Here is a 19,209-nt window from a genome sequence, read left to right on the forward strand (position 1 = left end):
ACGATGTACACAAAGAGAACATGTTCACAATTAATTTAGAAGATGGGCGCGAAGCGCCCTCTAAGGCTAGTTACACAAAAATCAAGACTACATACTTTAAAGTTTCGCAATAATTTAGTCTTTTATTTTATTTCACTGTTAATTTGTGTGGCCTTGGACACTGCAACGCGCCTAATTATCCTTCTGAGTGACTCAGTTAAATTAACCCTATCGATCTTGTTTTAACCCTATCTAATTTTGTTTATTATATACTGTGGGCGGATTCAACCCCCGACCCCTAATTAATAAAGTGTGTGTTACATTTTACTAGTCAAACTTTTCAAGACTCACATTTGAAGGGTCCTCTAACAAAATTGAAGAAGACAAACGTTAGAAAAATAACAAATAAATTTCTTTTATTAAGATAAATTTGCATAAAATACAATTTATGTAAAATGTTTGTTTTTTTTGTAATAAAATTGATGTCTGAAATTTGAAATAAAGAGAAATCCATTTATAATAACATTTAGTCGTAAAAGAGCTGATCAAACTACTCTTCTCGCTTTTGCTCCTTTTTTTACTTAGTTTTCCTTTAACTTCCATTGGTAATTTAGTTTTGAAAGGGGGGGGGGGTGGTTTTTAGGCATTTGAAATTACAATTATAATTTCACTTATTGTGCGTTTTTAATTAGAAAAATATATATTATAACAATATTGAATTAGTATTTATCATACTTGTTGGAGTTAGGTAATTTCTAAGCTTCTTTTTTTAGAAGTCCTCGGCGTCCTATATCTGGAGAAAAAGCCTTTTTATCGTCTAGATTTCCATCGGAAAGGTATGATACCTTTTGCATAGACACTATTCAAACGTTTTTATCAGGAACTACAGCCCAATAAAAGCTAAAATTATCATATTTTAATGACTGAGGGACTGGGAAGGAACCCCAGGACTCCATGTATCTGTATAGCGAAGGCTCATTTTCTGTATAGCGGAGGCTCTTAGGCTCTTACTGCATGGCTGAGGCTTGGTCTACATAGCAAATCTGGGAGGTTGTGTCTGCAAAGCCGAGGCTTATGGCATCAAGGGGTTAGCCATTGAATAATAAAATATAAAACTTTTGATTTTAGAATTAGCAAGAAATTAAAGGTTATTGTGTTCAAACATGATATAGATAATTAACACGTGTATACAAAGACGACTTTCTCTCTCAGACAACCCGGTTCCTAGATTCCAACTTTTCAATAAATCACGGGGATTTCTGGAGAAGTAGAGAAAATGTAGCAAACGGTCAAATGTTTAAAATAAGTTATATTTTGAAAATGGACAATTTTAAAATAATTTTGAATAAAAAAATTAAGATATCTACAATAGACTATTAGATCCTACAATTTGATTTAATATTTGAACATTTTTTTTAATCCATGACAAAAAGGATCAAATAGTGTCTATCATACCTTTGCGCTGGAATTCTAAATGATAAATCGTATTTTTATCAGGTCACAGTTGTCTTTGAAATGTAAGACTAATACTAATAAATAGCTAATAGTTTACCCTCAAATTACCCAAGTAAGTAAACGGTCCCTTTAAACTACCTCCACTGATAAAATAAAAAAAGATACACGGACCGGTAGAAACCTCCTGCTTAAATAGCTTGTAGTAGAAAACTTTCCTACAATGAAAAAGCAGAGAGACATCTAGCATACTTTTAAAATCTATAATAGCATACGCTCTTTGAAAGTTCAAATCCACTACTTTAAGCAAAAGTGTTTTTATCTGATTGGAAGACCAATAAAATTTAATTTTTTTTTGGTAGCTGCAAAGGCATTTTTTATTCAAGAAGAATTCTTGGTTGTCCAAATTAAACAACAAAATTATTGAATAAATTTTAAAAACTCGAAAAAATAAAAAGCATATATATAAACTTGAAGTATTTTAATTTAATATTTTAACTATTTTATATCTTTTTTATTTGCATTGATTAACATTTTTCATTAATTACAATTTGCAGTATACATTGTTGATACAACAGTACAAAGGAACTGAGTTTTTGCAACAAACTCTAATTTTTGAATCTCTGTATCTTTGCAACCTGATGGTGTAAACCTTTGATTATTTGAAATAACATAATTCATAGTTTGAAAGGTCTATGACTTTTTGTTGTAAAGATATAGGGATAAGAAAATCAGAGTTTGTGGCAAAGACTCAATTCCTTTGGTATTATTACGTCCTAAACAAAGACAAATACGCAACATCATGCCCAGAGGATAAATGCCATGCGTTACACTGTTTTCACACCAAAACAAGTTTCAACTTTGCTAGAATTCTACTTATATCTAATCTGTTACCTCCTCATCTTTCAAACTGGATTCGAATAAATAACATAAAACACCTCTTATTAAGGGACTGATACTTTGTAGTACAAGAAATCTCTGATTAAGATCTGGTTTTAGTCTAAATCTGGTTCAATAGAATATCCCAAAAGTAAAACTTATGACTTAAAAGTTTTTAGCTTATTTCCTTTATGCATTGATGATGAGAAGACCATATTATTGATGATCCATCAGAAAGAAAATTTGAAGTAGTTTCTGATAAATAAAAATGCATTCTGGACTTTAAAAAAAATTTTCAGTACAATTTTTCCTTCTAAGTTAGCATTTTATCTTTATAGCCTGGACACCTGATATTCTGTAAACTGACTTCAACATATTTTAAATAAATTTATACAATGACAAGATATTTTTCCAATTAGACCTCTGCACACTGTTCATTACAAAAAATGTGGTTTACCCTGTTCAAATAAGAATAACATATATGAATTCCCCTAATATTCAATATTGGAAATTGATACTTTATTTTACAATAACCTTGGTCGCAAATTACCAGCTTACGTCAAAACCTTCAATAAAAGAGATATAGAAGATTTTTTTTCCATATATTTTAAAATTTTCAGGTTAAAATTTTCCACCAACCTTTCTTTTAAGTGTGAGCTGAAAACCAGCTACACTGAAGTTACCAGTGAGGGCCATATAGTTCTGCTTATCCTCTGGGAGCTTATCAATGTGGATTGAGTAGTCGAGAACAGACCTTAATAATAACAATTTAAAATTTATTTTATGGAAAATTATTCTTCAAAATCATAAAAAGAAAAAGATAAAAGAAAGTGTAATACATTTTTATGGACAAACTGAAAAGGTGTATAAAAATTACAATTCACAATACAAAATGTCAATAATCTCATAGTAAGAGTAAAAGTAATAAAATAGTATTCACAAATTCAAAAATACTTAATTTTTCAAAAACTTCACCTAATCTTAGTCTCGTCAGCAATGAACTCATCATTGAAAACCATCTTAGTATTGTCGTAGTTAAAAGATCCAACCTAAAAATCATTTTTTAAAAATAATTTTTCTAAATAAAGATAAATGCGAGATTTTTAAAATTTTGTACATTATTCTTTTGTGAGAGCAATCTAAAATTGTTACACTTAAGAGTAATAATTATTTAATTCTTCAATACTCCAGTTTCGTTTTTCTTTATCCCTCTCTAAATATGAAGGGGAGGGGTTAGATTCAAGAATTGGAAGGAAGAAGATATAAGTGTTTTGTTATGCATGCATTTCTGTTTAGTGCACAACAGCTAAATTTGTTGGAAGAAACTAGGTTATAAAGAAATGAGAGGGTTTATACAAAACGCACATGTACATTGTACCTTGTATATACATTCTCAAGTATGGAGCCTTTTTATCTTTCAGCTTAATATCAGTACTCAAGAAGGTCGTGCTTTGTCCTCGTCGACGAATTCATAAACGGTGGTACGAGGGTAACTTTTTGGAGATATAGTATTTCAATAAGAGAATATATAATTGTAAACATATAGTATTTCAATAAGAGTTAAATCATTTACAGTTTCCCAACTTTAAAAAAAGAATTTTTTACAAGCTGCAGAAATCTGCATATAAATGAAATTTCTAATTATCACTCATAAATATGTTATATCAATGAATCTTTATTGTCAATCGCAGTAAATTCAAATTTGATCTTATTCATCAACGAAAAATTCCCCAAACATGATATCTATGAACTGCATAACTATATCGAAATGTCGTAACAAACAAGCAAAATATTGTCTCAAAAGAATAGATTTTTATTGTCAATGAAAGAGTTGTAAGTCACCTCAACTAAGCTGTCAGTGAGTACTGCAGTGATTTGCAGTACTCTGACCGAAGAAATATTGGATTTTAGTGAAGAGTGCTGTACAACAAAATTTGAATTGTCACTATAAAATGCTTCTGTTTAAAGAGACTGAGCCGTAATTTCAAGGGTATTCTCCAATTGTAGAGCGGTATATTTGATTATCAACAGAACCCTTTAAGCAATTTGTTGGTCAGCAGATAAATGAACGGTCCCTTGAAATTGCGTCTACACTCTACAGTCCCTTTAAATAGAATGGTTTAGTTTCCGTATCTTTTTTAACTTTAATAATTTATTGATTAAAGGGTGTGGGCACACGCTCACGCATTCAAATAAAACGATACATTAGTAAACATGATTCAAATTTGTTATAGAGATCTTTCTATTATTTTATTTTACTCAAGATTGGTTAATATTTATGTACCCCAACGATTTTTGTTGCGTCATTGTCCCAAAAAACTTTACCATGAGTATCCCTATATACTATAGTGAATACTTTTTTTACGCGGGCTGATCTTGCTTCCTGTTTTGCCCTAATCTTAACTATTAGGTTTGGATGTTGATATTGAATTTTATTACTCGCTTGTAGCATTCATTTGCTAATAACTTGTATAGACTGGATTTTTAAAACATAATTGAGTAATGTTCTCTTTTTCTTCTCTCTATCAGTCATAAAAAAAAAGAAAAAATAAAGAGAGAGAAGAGAAAAAAAGTAAAAAAAAGAATTTAAAAAAAAGAATTTTTTCTTGTTTAAAAAATTGGTTTGGTTTTCCTCTAACTATTCTCTTACGTCTATCATTTCCTTTCTTGTTTTTTATTCACTACTTTCTCTGGCTCCGTGAAAAATTCTCTCTCATAGTTTCCGTATCTAATCAAATACAGTGAAACCCTAAGTAACGAATACATCGGAAGAATTTATCAAATGTCGTCTTGACAATTGTTCAATGAGTTTTATACTATATTACGTAAATTTCAGTATTTGCGAAAATAAATAAATATCCATAAATATGTGGGAACAGTTTTAAAGAGTTCCATATAATCATTAAATTAAAAAACTATATATCCGCAACATTCCATTATCAGAAAGTGAAGAATACGACATTTGATGAATTCTTTCGATGTATTCGTTATTAAAGGTTTGACTGTACGTGGATTGCATGTAAAATGAAGGATCTATCATGATTTTAAAAATTCTAGTACTACAAGGTTGCAAGAAATAGTGTTTTCTATAACAAGCAAGCTTATTATTTTAACTAGTAATCCTAAGAGAGATAAAAGTATTCTTATTTTGATATAGAGCCCTGATAAAAGAGAAATAAAAACAGAAAAATACATTTTATGTCTTTTTTAATGAAATTCATATATTATATTCTTAATTGGTTGTAAATGTGTAAAATATTATAAAATATAAAGGGTGTTTGTAAAAACAAATTAAGCCCTGAAGAATATAATTTTTTAATGCAGTGCTCAACCCTATCTCGGCTAGAGTAGTGCAAAACCTTAGTACGTTGGTGATCGTGTGTGTGATAAGTAATACATTAGAAAATTGATGTATTATACATATTTTAAATGTCCTTCATCATCCCATTTGAAATTGAAACACACTTTTTTTAAAACCGATGTTCACTTTATCATTTAAGCACTGTGCTAAAAAGTTAAATTGGTTTCTGGATTAACAGATTTCTAAAGGAATTTTTAAAAATTTATGAATTAACTTTACTTTTCTAATTAATATATGTTTTAATGTTATTTCTAGAAATAACATAATAAATAATGATCAAGATAAGTACACAAAAATTTCATAAGATTACCATTAGCATTATAGGTTATTTGGCAGAACGTGTTATATAGATCAAAAACTGCATGATCTGTGAACAAAAATAATATTATCAAACACCTACACCCTTTTTATTTAAGTTTGCTAAATTATCCAATTATCTTCCAAATTAAAAAAATTGGTAAAGTTTTAAAAGCTGCTCGCCAAAACAGATATTTCAATTGGCATAGAAAAAGGTATTGCAGCAAAAGGGAAGGTTTGGGGGTCAATTCCCCCCCCCCCCACCACCACCTACCCGCAGTATGAAAAGGGTTTAAAATGTGGTGCTATGGAAACGCCTCAACACGGAAACGGACCCAAAAGTGAGTTTGGGTCCGTTTCCTTCTTTTTTCAAGAATTATCGGAAATCCCTCAAAAACTAAAAAGTGTAGAGGGATTTCCGAATATTTTGGGTCGGTCTCCGCTATATTTACATTTGATTCATTTCCCGTTTTTTTGGGTCCGTTTCCTCTTTTTTTTGGGTCAGTTTCCGGTTTTCAGAAAAAGTTTTAAACTCTCAGTTTGTTGATCGGTTCCCCCTTTTTTTGGGTCCGTTTCCTCTTTTTTTTGGGTCAGTTTCCGGTTTTCAGTAAAAGTTTTAAACTCTCAGTTTGTTGATCGGTTTCCCCTTTTTTTGGGTCCGTTTCCCTCAACAATATAAGACCCTGATAAACCGGAATCCGACCTAAAAATCGAGGAAACGATTCAAAAAAACGGGAAATTCCTCTAAAAATTGGATTTGAGGGATTTCCAATAATTTTTGAAAAAACAGGAAACGCTTTAAAAATATTCATTTTGGGGAGGTTTCCGGTTTTTTTGGGTCCGATTCCGTGTTGAGGCGTTTCCATAGCACCGAAAAAGTAAATGATGAAGAACGACACTTGACAGTAATAATGTTGTTCTAATATTAAAATGTGTTATTAATGTCGCCCTATTCTTTATGTTGTTTTCACTTACAAACTGAAAACATATTATTAATTCAATTCTGCAGTAAAATTGAGTTCTTACTTTTCTTATTTTACATTATAATGTTATACCTAACAAAAAAGGAAAGGTATTTTATTTTAATATCTTTTTAATGGAGATAAAGATATTTAATTTTTCATAAGCTGCATGTGTTAAATAAATACAAAACTAACTAAATTAAAAAAAAATAATTGCAGGGAATTTGTTTAATATTACTAATACAGGATTTTTTTGTTTATGCCAGTTACTGGTTATGGAAAGTACATGCATGAACAAAGCATAATTACAGCATCGATTAGTCCTATTGTAGTTAAATAGGCCTTTATTATATATTGTATTTTACTTAATAATAATAATTATCCATTGAATTGAAAAAAGAATAATCTAATTTGGGCTACTTAAACTTTAATGTGTGTTTTTCTAATTTAACCACTCTTTTCTAAGAACTGCAACATTTAATTTCTATTGTTAGCTAAATGAAAATAGATTATCAAGTACAATAGGTGGTAACAGAGAAATAGACCAATTATACACGACGTCACAAGTGTCCAATGTTACAAGGAAAACAAAATTTTCTCATATGTTTTCCAAGACCAAATAAAATTGCACTTATTTTACTGTAAAATAAGTATTTTTTTTCTAAACATATCACTGTTATTGATAATTTTGTCGGACACAGAAACTGAATTTACACTTGTGACGTCAGATTACGACTGTACTGAGAGTGTACAAATTCTACAATGCCATCTATTGTACTAGAATCCATTTTGCTGTATTATACTTGTAGTAAATACCCTACTCCATAAGAGTCTTTTACACTCTATCAACCAAGGTACAACTCAATCAAGAACTCACGGTTTCCAAGAATGCTTTACTATCAATGTCAATCTGGACACGATCTATCTCTTTACTATCAATGTCAAGCACGAAAATGATCTATCTTGTTACTATCAATGTCAAGCACAGACACAATATATCTTCTTGTACGCTAAACAAGAAGTAATTACTCTTACACTGTAATCAAAGTGAAGTTTGATTCCAATTAAATGTACTTTGGGTTCTCTCTCACAAGTTAAATTGATCAACGTTATATACACGCATAGTTAAGCTAATAACAATACAGGTTTGACATAGTTATTTACAGACGTAGCCAGGTTATGTCTATTGCAATACAAGTTTTACAAAGCTATTTACAAACGTAGATAATCAATAATTTACAACGTAGTTCAGGTTTTCAGATATAGTGTTACACGGTTTGAATTAAAAAATGGGGGGGTAGAGAATGTTGAAAATTAGGGCTATATATCTATCCCTTATTTTCTACATACTTTTTCCTGAGTACACTGGTGTGGACCTCATTTGGAACCTGATGACAGACCCCTATTGATTTACAAGCATTTCTGTACAGAGATTTAGTCAGTTTACCCTCTGAGAACTTCATGTCAATCTTCTTTTGACACATCATGTCATCCTTGTCTAGGCTTGTCCCAATGTTTCCCCTTTGGAACATTCTGCCACACCATCTAGGAAACATTCTGGTATACTTGATGAGGTTCATCCCGACCTTTACCTTGTATACATCATTGCACTGCATAGAGGGCACTTCATTACCATGGATACCATTGCAGACATGATTATTTACAAGGTTACATTCTCTAACCTCCTCTGAAGAGCACTCTCGGACAATTTGACATTCTTTGACCTTCTCATTGGAGCCCACTCTTTTAGAAACAGTTTTGTACATTTTGTTCAGGAACCTGTCTACATTTCCGGACCTTCTCAACTTTGTATTGGTGATCAGTCCTGATGTCGAACTCATCCTCATGGGTGATCTTCTTCACGGACTTCTGTGCACTATTGTACTCCTTCTTGGGGTTATCAAAGGGCTTGTTCCTCAACAATACCTGACACAGATTGCCGTTCACCGTCTCCAACTGATTCTCTTGTATTGTGCCACAGTCCTGTTCCTGGGTATTAGAACGATTCATCTTGTATCCTGTCTTATACTCCTTCTCATCTTTGTTGGTATACCTTTCGTTATAGTTGGTGTTACACTGCTGTCCATATAGAGCCTGGCATCTTTCTTTTTATACTCAGTTTGGCACTACTGCTTGGGAACATCTTTGCACTTTTGTTCTGGAATGATGGAGGTTTTAGGCACTCTTGAACAGTGTTGCACTCTTGTTTATACTGATTATGACACTTCTATTCTTGCTGTACACTTTCATTCTAACCAATCTAGATATACTCAGTCCTTTTGTCCTTCAATCTTCACTCTCTCTTCTTCATCCTCTTCTAAATACACTTGATCCTATTTCTCATTTTCTTCTTCATCGACCACCTTATTCTTATTTTTTAGACTTATCTTTTGCCAATCCATCACAACTCCTTGTATTTTTCCGGGATGCTTCAGGTTTCCAGGGAACTCAGGATTTTAAGTCTTGATTTTTAAACTATCGGAAATATTTCACAAATCAATATCCTTCTGTTCCGCATGATAAACATCATTCAACTGGTTTCCTGTTCCCGCCTCTTGTTATCCTGTTTGGATTCTTGGTTTCCCATTCTAGGAAATTCTTTTTTAAATTCTCATACCAGTCCATGTCCGCAATCATTTATGTATCTGTTCTTCTTTTCCTGAATTAATATTTCCTATATTCCCCATCTTATCAACTCTCTTACTGTTTTCTACAATCTCAAAACTATTTGTGGCATGTTTCCTGTTTCCCACATCTTATCCGCTCTTTTTCTGTTTTCTATTGTCTTAAAATTATGCATATATGTAGTTTTTAACTAATGTCTATCAGAAGATAGCTGGCGGTCTAGTACACCTTAATTCCGCTTTCCTGTTGCTGTTTTTTAGGCATGAAAAACAGGCCTGCTTCCTTCCTTACTCTGCATCGTACAGTCCCCTTAGCATTTCATCCTTAATTCTACCAGACTCCTCTTATCTGGAGTGTATGCGTGAAACCATAACTTTTCCTTTGCAGTATAATATTCTCTGGTATCTTCACCACTCTCCTGTTTCCTATCTAAGTACTCCTGTTCCTGGCAGAAATAATATTTTTCTTGTGAGAATCTTTTCACCATTTCTGCAAAAAACACTCCTGTTTCATATCTCTCAAATTCTACTCCCGTTTGATAAAACAGCACTATCTCTCTTCTAGCTGCTCCTGTGCTGCATGAATCCAGCATCCTATTCTTCGCATCACATTCTTCGCACCATTCAAGCATTATTTCTGGATTTCCATTATATTTGGTAGCCCTCTCAATGATATCCTCTATTTTTTTCTCTGATCATAAATTTAATGTCACACATTTCATAGTATATATCCTCAGTTGCTTTCCCAGTTCCCACTAACCCATGTAGATACTCCATGTGTTGTTGTGATTTATCCATCTTCTTATTCTGCTCCAACATTGCTTTCACTTTTTGAATCTTTTTCAATGTTTTCAACTCTTCATCTTTTTTCTGACCTTTCAACTCCATTTTTTCGACTCTCTTCAACAGGGCTTTCAATTTCTTGCATTGAAGGTTTCCATCCTCTCTCCTGGTTTCCTTCATGTTTGGTCTCCTGATATCCGATTCTTTAATAAAACTGTCCACTGTTACACTGTACATTTTGGTTTCACTCTTAACTAATTCTGTTTCTTCTGATACAATATCTCCTCATACTGTTTCTCTCAGTACTACCAAGTGTTAATTTGGTTTTTCTTTCTTGGAGACTTTGGCATTTAACTAGGGTTCCTTGATACTCGCCACTCCTGCTTCCACTTTTGTAGTAAATACCCTACTCCATAGAAGTCTTTCACACCTGTATCAATCCGTACACGATCTATCTATTTAATATCAATGTCAAACATGGACACAATCTATCTTGTTACAATCAATGTCAAACATGGTATACAATCTATCTCTTTACTATTAATGTCAAACATGGACACAATCTATCTCTTTACTATCATTGTCAAACACGGACACAATCTATCAGTTCCCAATCTAGTGAGAGTGATTCAGGACGCTTCTTGTTGGCTAAACAAGAAGTAATAACTTTCATGCACTGTAATCAACAAAGAGTCTAAAGTATTTATTTTTTTTTCAAATGTTTCCAATTATATTACTATCAGAGATTTTGTGGAAGACGATGCCTGGCCCCGTTAAACAAGTTCCACAAGATTCAACAGAATGAGATAGAACAGATACGGGGCATAGTACTGATAAACATCTACACATGTGATATTGATATTGACTCTAGTTCTGAACCCTCTAGTAATAAGTTATAAGAAATATATATACTGGAAGTTATTTATGCGTTTTTAATAGAGTCTGACTCACGTCCTCTATATTGGTGACCCCTGACTTTGAACATACCAAATTCGACCACATCGTCCAGAAGCTTCCCCAGAAGATTATGGTCTTGGTACGCGGCCTGATCATGGGTTCTGCTGCCTCCTCAGAAACCCCTTACGAGGATTTAAAGGCCAAGCTTGTCTCCTCATATACTCTATCACGCTGGCAAAAGGTTTCCAAACTAATTCATCACCCTGGGCTGGGAGACCACCGCCCTACTGCTCTCATGGACACAATGTTGGCCCTTCTCCCAGAGGACAAGAAACCAGGTTGCCTGTTCCAAGGTTTATTTCTGGAGAGGTTGCCCGTCGAGACCATCTAGTCTCCAGGGAATTCAAAAACCCTAGTGAAATGGCGTTATACGCTGATAGTTTGTGGGACGCCAGGAAAGCTATACCTACTGATTACCTCCTAGCCGCAGAATCAACCTCATCATCTTCCCCATCACGTGGTAGAGCTCATGACCGCAGAAGCCCATCACCAAACCGCTCTAGTCAAACCCCAGGTCCATCAAACTCTGAGTGTTATTTCCACAAACGTTTTGGTCCTGCAGCCAACAATTGTCGCCCTCCTTGCAGTTTCCAGGGAAACGCCAGAGCTGACGGGAGGAGGAAAAATTAAACAGCCTTCCTGTCGGCGGTTATCTCGTGTACCTTCAAGATGCCCTGTCAAACCGTGATTATTTAGTTGACACTGGAGCGTCAAGATCTGTGTTTCCTCATCGTTCCTCAGCTGCACCGAAAAGCCCCCTTCATCCTAATGGCTGATGGACAGCCAACTAAAGCTTGGGGTTCCAGATTGATTCCTCTACAGTTTGGTTCCCGACCGTTTCCAGTTCCAGTTCCTCCTCGCCAACGTGGACCAACCAATCCTGGGAGCAGACTTCCTGGCAGAGTTTGACCTCCTAGTCGACACCAAGAACCGCCAAGTTCTTCAAAGTCTCTCCTTTGAACCTCTTGCACCGCCTAGGTTTTCTCCCGCCGATTCCTTCGTTGCCTCTGTGTGTAAACTCGCCCCTGATGTTGCCTCTCTCCTGGATGAGTTCCCTGCAGCCTGGAATCCACAAACACCTGGTAAACTCCCTGAGCACAACGTGGAGCATGTGATTGAAACAGAAGGACAACCGTTATAGGCTCCCCCCCGCCGTTTGGATCAAGTTAAGTTAGCACAAGCTAAAGCTGAGTTCCAAAAATTAGAATCGGCAGGGATTATCCGTTATTCCGATAGTCCTTGGGCCTCACCTCTACATATGGTTCAAAAATCTGATGGATCCTGGCGTCCTTGCGGCGATTACCGCTGTTTAAACAATGTTACCTGACCAGACTGGTATCCTCTCCCTAACATTAGTGATTTTACAAACAATTTAAGAGGTTGCAAGTTTTTCTCCAAACTCGTCCTAGTGAAGGGTTACAATCAGGTTCCCATGAGTGAGGCAGATATTTGTAAAACTGCCATTGTGACTCCATTTGGATTGTTTGAGTTTTTATATATGCCGTTTGGACTGAAAAATGCAGCTCAAACATTTCAACAATTGATATACAGGATCTTTAGAGGATTACCCTTTGTTTTCATCTACTTGGATAACGTCCTGATTGCCAGTCAGACCAGGAAACTCCACATCGAGCATCTCCGGGTTGTCCTAGAGCTCCTGGTTCAGAACGGATTAGTGTTGAACCTGGATAAGTGTAGTTTTGTACAACACAAGATTGAGTACCTGGGACATAAGATTACTGTTGTTGGCATTGTTCCCCTACGTCATCATGTAGATGCCCTACTCCTCCAACCACATCCCCAGGATGTACGTGGTCTCCAGAGGTTCCTAGGCATGATCAACTTTTACCGCAGTTTTTTACCTGGGATTGCAAGAACTCTCCGCCCTCTCACTGATGCCCTAGCTGGAAATCCTCAGGTTCTTAACTGGTCCCAGGAGTTACAAGACGCCTTTGATAGAGCCAAATCCGCCCTTTCTTCGGCCATGTCTCTTACACATCCTTCTCCATCCGCCGAGGTGTCACTAGTCACTGATGCCTCCAACACACACGTGGGTGCAGCTCTACAGCAGAAAGAGTCAGGTGGTTGGCGCCCCCTAGCTTTCTTCACTGCCAAGCTCTCCACCATACAACAGAGGTACTCCGCCTTCGATAGAGAACTCCTAGGAGTGTTTCTTGCTCTCCGCCATTTCCGCTTTGAGTTGGAAGGAAGAAAATTTCATATACTGACTGATCATCTTCCCCTGGTATCAGCTCTCTCATGTGTTTCCCCGCCATGGTCCACCCGCCAGCAACACCAATTATCCTATATCTCAGAATTCACCAGTGATCTCCGCCATACACCTGGAGCTGAAAATGTAGTGGCCGACAATCTCTCCCGTCCTCCTCCAAAATCTCCCCCTGCTCCACAGCTGCCTCCTTCCCCTGGAGTTAAGGTGTCTGAGGTGTTGGCGGTGTCGGAGGTGTCTTAGGTGTCGGCAGTGTTGGAGGTGTCTGAGGTTTCAGTTTCAACAACTCCATCACCTTTTCCAACTTCTTCAGTGATTAATTTTTCAGAATTAGCCAAAGTACAGCTGTCCTGCCCTGATATACTTGGCCTAAAGGTTTCCCCCACCCTCCGCCTCATAACTGTTCCAGTACAGGATGGTTTGCTGCTCTTTGACGCAAAGACGAAGGTTCTCCGCCCCTTGGTTCCATCTTCTCAAAAGTTTAACATTTTCTCCACCTTACATGGAATATCACATCCTGGAGTTCGGGTATCCAGACGTCTTATTTCTACATGGTTTGTCTCGAGGGGCTTAGCCAACGACGTCCGTGACTGGTGCAAGTCCTGCCTGCAGTGCCAAAGAGGAAAAGTCCTCCGCCATGTTCACATTCACCCTGAAAAGATTCCTGTACCCTTCAGAAGATTTGCACATGTGCATCTAGACCTTGTTGGTCCCTTACCCTCATCTCATGGTTTTACATACCTCTTCACATGCATCGACAGATCAACAAGATGGCCTGAGGCTATACCTCTAACTGCGATTTCTGTGGCGGAGTGTGCCTCCGCCATGTTCCATGGATGTATCTCAAGGTTTGGCGTACCTGTAGTGATTACAAGTGACAGAGGAGCCCAGTTCACTTCATCCCTATGGTCCGCCATCTGCTCCCTACTCAAGATCAAGCACAAGACCACCACAGCCTTCCACCCTCAGTCCAACAGCATGGTGGAAAGGTTCCACAGGCAGTTAAAGAATTCCCTACGTGCTCGTCTAGCCTCCTCCAATTAGTTTGAACACCTGCCATGGGTTCTATTAGGTTTATGTACATCTCCCAGAGAAGACTCCACCTCTGAGGCTGTTTATGGTTCCAAGTTAACCCTGCCTGGCCAGTTCCTAGAAGTACAAGATCCTCCAACAAATCTGTTCTATGAAAACCTTAAAAATTCAGCGTTAAACAAGTTCCACAAGATTCAACAGAATGAGAGAGAACAGATACGGGGCATAGTTCTGATAAACATCTACACGTGTGATATCGATATTGACTCTAGTTCTGAACCCTCTAGCAATAAGGTATAAGAAATATATATACTGGAAGTTATTTATGCGTTTTTATTAGAGTCTGACTCAAATCCTCTATAATTTAAACACTTTAAAAGAAACAAAATTAAATGTGAAAAGTTTGAAGGCATCAATTTAAATATGATATTTAACCTCTCAAGAGATTAAAAATATATCTTTTGAAAAAGAACATTTCTCTCTAGATCCAATAATGTTAGTGTATACAATCGTAAATATATAGATAATTTGAAGACTAAAGATGTTTCAAAATGCTTCAATGGTCAGGACAAGAATGTAAGGCAAGGAAAGTTTATTGCGGTCGTGTATACTCTGTGTACATATTGAAACCAGTCCTCTTTGGGAGGAATTTGTAAACAAGAACAGATGCATCAGTGTTCGTTTAGTATCCGAGGAGATTAAAAGCATTAAATTTTGAAAATTTTGATAATTTACATATTAGTTTCCTATGACCAGAATATTTCATTGATTTTCTATGTGAAAGATGGATCCTATTTCAGGCTTCGACATCCGTCCTGTGTTTACATTACCGCCCAGAGACAGTACACTGCAGTTCAAAAGATGTGTACACTTCTGAAATAACTTTCCTTGCATTACATCCTTGGGTCAGGATATCAAAACAGTCATAAGGGGATATGGCAAGTGCAAATTATAATTGGAGGATCTATAAAAAATTACACCTTTCCATATTTTATTTCAGTTATTACCTGCCTTATTAAATCTTCCTTCAACCTTTAACTGGGTACGATTACCATAAAGGATATCGAATAAAGGTTAAATTTATCTACAGATAAATAAGATTGATATCGAACATTGATCTCAATAACACAATACAAGAGTTCCCAGCTTTTTAAATTGCCTTGTGTTGTTATGCTACACAGAACGTTTTGGGAGTTGTGTTCAGAATAATCCATTAGGGGTTCCAGCTTTGTGGAAAAGTTAATTTCAGGAGTTCGAACTTTTAGGGTTTTGTCTCTTTCAGAGTTTTTTTCTTCAAGGGTTATTTTAGACATTTGTATTTGGGCGTTTATTTCAGAAGTGTTTTAACATTTATTCATTACAATTCATAAATAGGTTTAGAATGTTTGAAGGAGTACAATAAGGTAAGTAAGTGTGATGGATAGCATAGCTGTCAAAGTATTTCGTTCTATAGTGAAGTACCCCATACCAGTGATCAATCCAAGGTTTCGTAGGTTAGTCCCTGCTTGTCTGAAGCTAAAAACATGTTTTTAAATGTTAGTTTGATAATGAAACATATTTAAATACTCTTGAAGGGACAGTAGCTCGAAGAAACGGTCAAAATATACCCTTTGCAGGTTGTTAACTCATTATATGATGGTTTATCAATTTTTTAAAAGTTTATTTATCAAACATATCTTTCTATCATAAAACCCTTTTTGAGAATCACTATCAGTGTACTGCAAAGTGTATGCATTTATAAAAGCAGTTAGATTAAGCTTGCTGTCCCAGCTTTAGTCTGTGCTAAATCCAATGAAGGTGTTAAGCAAGTGCACATATGAAATATTTAACTGTTTTAATTAATTTAATTCCCAAACATTGATTTTCCAATTATTTTGAATCAAAGAGCACTGTAGAATTTTTACCTTTAAACCGGTTTAAGCATCAAAATTGAATTTTAAAGTAATATGAAACTGTATGTTATGCTTTGGTCTAGGTGGTTTTAAACAACATGAACCACGGTGCAAGCTGTAAATATTCATTTTTTTTAATTTCTAAATTGCACCTTAACATTTCTCTAAGGCTAGATTGGCGAAGTGAATCTTCCTCGGCTTTTCGAGCAATATCATCATTTAGGGTGTAAAGATCGTCAATAACATTTACAACTGAATTCAAAACTGCATAAAGGGCTGTAAAGTGTATCAAACAAGTTTTACTGTACAAAGAACCTCCTGAAAATTTAAATGATTAAATTAAAAATCAAAAATAACAAAAGATGGAAGTCTATAAATATAATTTAGTATTGAAGCAGCTGTTCAAATTTATAGATTTTCACCATATATACAGCAATATATTTTTCTAAATGGTTTCACCTCGAACAGAAAGATAAACTGAGATGATGCAAAACATCTGATTCATGCTAAAAATCATGAAAGAAAAGGGTTCTAGAGAACTGTAGACCAGGCTAGCATCCTTCTCAATACTTCGAAACTCTTCCAGTTCAACTTTTGGCTTAGAGAGAGCAGATATGAGTCTAGTTTTCAAATCAGAAATCCATGAATAGCATCCAGCCATTGAGACGACATAGTCGGCAAAAGCAATTGGAACAAGTATTCCAACAGACCCAACAAGAAGAATATAGCTTATCATGGATTGCTCCTTTGAACAGAGATTGAAACTTTTTAATCCAATTATGAAGGAATTTGAAACTAATTTATAGATTTATGGCAAAAAGAAAATTTTTTGTATTCAGTAAACTGTGATAAAATAAGTTTGTTTTTAAAATGTTTAAAAATATTTATCTCTGCCTTGGAATATAGTGGGGTCTGCAGTATGATGGTACCAGAAGCAAATTGAGCGTTTAAAAACACTATTAAAAACCAAGCTTTCCAGGACATCTCACTAGTACCTGTAAACGTGTTTGGACCAAGACGTTTCGCAGTAAACCCAGCGATCAGAGCATTTCCCATTCCGCTCATTAATCCAACCAGTCGAGCCATCAGTATCAGCATATCATTCATATTCATTTCCATTCCTTCAGCAAATAAGTCAAGAACGCCAAAATAAACATAAGCGATAAAAGCACCCACTCTTATTGCATTCACAAAAAGAAACATGGGCCCAAAAAAATGCATCCTAACATTTCCATCCATATCCTTCTTGATGGGAAGAAATCCTGTTTTGCACAACAGTTCAATAAGTTTCTGAGACTTCATAATTTCAAACTATTATTGGTTGTTAGTATGGTATTGCGAGGACGGCTGGTCTTCTAATGGTATTTAGTTTGTGCTTTCCATGTTTTATAAGTAAACGTGTAATGATATCGTGTATTTGCATAAACCTCAATATGTACGGAACATTTTATTTGTTTTCCTTTGAGGGTGTAAGGAAGGAGAAGTGGGGGGGGGGCCGGGCTTTAATGATAATTATCATTATCATTAATTTTTAATCATACTTTTTTCTTAAGCTGATCACTCAGACATTGTTGAGGGAATTATTCTTTTGTATAAATAATATTGGTATGTTTCGTTATGAAGACATGTACGTAAATCATCATAATCATTGACCATGGCATAACACTAATCTTACGAGCCTATAGTTGCATTTTAACTAAAACAATATAAACGGAAATTTTTTATCAAATATTAACTTCTAGTTTTAGACCAAATTATGAATTATTAGCTAAAGTGGGGGGGGGGGGGCAATTCGACACTCTGTGACACCAATTTTTTTACAGGCTGTATTTGGTCCTAATTATTGAGATAGTAGGCTGAAATTTTGCATGCACTCTCTAATTGTGGTCATTTACATGGACCAGAATCTGAGATTGGAGGTCATTGCTCTCAATTTTGACCTCCATGAATTTAGACATGTTTTCATATTTTCTGCTAACCCATAAATTATGTGCTGATATTGACACACGACCTTAAGTTTGAACACCCTTCAATAATGACCTCTAAAAAGGTCAAAATATTAAATCAATGGTCATGTCAAATCATCAAATCATAGGTATTTTGGTGTTCGGATTCCTTTCTGAGACCTTTTTTTGACCTCAGATGATCCTGAAGGTCGTGATCTCCAAAAATCACCTCCGGAAATGAAAACATGTCTGATTAACTTAAAATAATTGAATTAGAGGGAAAAAGTAGTATTTTCCCATATTTTCTGAATTCATGTTTGAAAAATGTTTTACATTAATAAAACTTTAGTTAATTTTGTAAACTGTCCGTTGCAAGTCCTTTAAACCATTATAAGTATATATGCGACTATGCTTTTAGATCCAACTGGGAAATGCTACATAAAGTGTTGTTGCTAAAGAACCAAAAGAGACCAAAATAATCCAAAATTAGCCCTCTTTTATTCAGAATCTCTAAGGATAAAAATGTTAATGAATTCATTCTAGACTTTTTGAATTAGACATGTTTTAAGTGTAATTTTGGGTCATCTTTAAAAATATTCTTTTGCTCAGAACTTGAAAAAATAATATTAAGTTTGTTCATCTTAAAACCAAAACCCAATATTTTTATCTCTGAGTTACGAAAGAAGATAGATTAGGAATTCTCATATTTTTATTTACCTACTTAGGCCTGGCTCAGCTTAGGCTGAAAATTGTTTATATTTGCAACGCACTTTTCTAAATGAAAGTCTATATAGAAATCCTCATTTTTAAACCATTCA

At 35.2% G+C, this 19,209-nt stretch overlaps 2 protein-coding genes across 2 annotated transcripts in view; both read right to left on the reverse strand.

The window, feature by feature from the left end:
• Positions 1 to 19,209, reverse strand: part of LOC111700536 (glycine receptor subunit alpha-2) — a 45,716-nt gene that overhangs the window by 10,759 nt on the left and 15,748 nt on the right. The window contains exons 9-10 of the mRNA XM_023471490.1: positions 3,286 to 3,359; positions 2,950 to 3,064 (exon numbers count right to left, since the gene is read on the reverse strand). Coding sequence (XP_023327258.1) covers positions 2,950 to 3,064; positions 3,286 to 3,359 — 189 coding nt within the window. The remainder of the gene's footprint in view (positions 1 to 2,949; positions 3,065 to 3,285; positions 3,360 to 19,209) is intronic.
• LOC111700542 (uncharacterized) lies at positions 15,873 to 17,191 on the reverse strand. Its single transcript, XM_023471502.1, has 3 exons — positions 16,905 to 17,191; positions 16,598 to 16,763; positions 15,873 to 16,068 (listed from the first exon to the last, which is right to left on the reverse strand). The coding sequence occupies exons 1-3, from the start codon at positions 17,179 to 17,181 to the stop codon at positions 15,930 to 15,932; spliced, it is 582 nt and encodes a 193-aa protein (XP_023327270.1). The 5' UTR covers positions 17,182 to 17,191; the 3' UTR covers positions 15,873 to 15,929.

Source organism: Eurytemora carolleeae, unplaced genomic scaffold (assembly GCF_000591075.1).
Source record: "Eurytemora carolleeae unplaced genomic scaffold, Eaff_2.0 scaffold88, whole genome shotgun sequence".
Lineage (NCBI taxonomy): Eukaryota > Metazoa > Arthropoda > Copepoda > Calanoida > Temoridae > Eurytemora > Eurytemora carolleeae.

Bases quoted from the DNA above. Each gene is read 5' to 3' on its own strand.
- LOC111700542 (XM_023471502.1), bottom strand. From the start codon at position 17,181: ATGATAAGCTATATTCTTCTTGTTGGGTCTGTTGGAATACTTGTTCCA. The intron at 16,764-16,904 runs GTGAAACCATTT...TTAAATTTTCAG, and splicing joins AGTTTATCTTTCTGTTCGAG to GAGGTTCTTTGTACAGTAAA. The intron at 16,069-16,597 runs GTGCAATTTAGA...ACATGTTTTTAG, and splicing joins AGCCTTAGAGAAATGTTAAG to CTTCAGACAAGCAGGGACTA.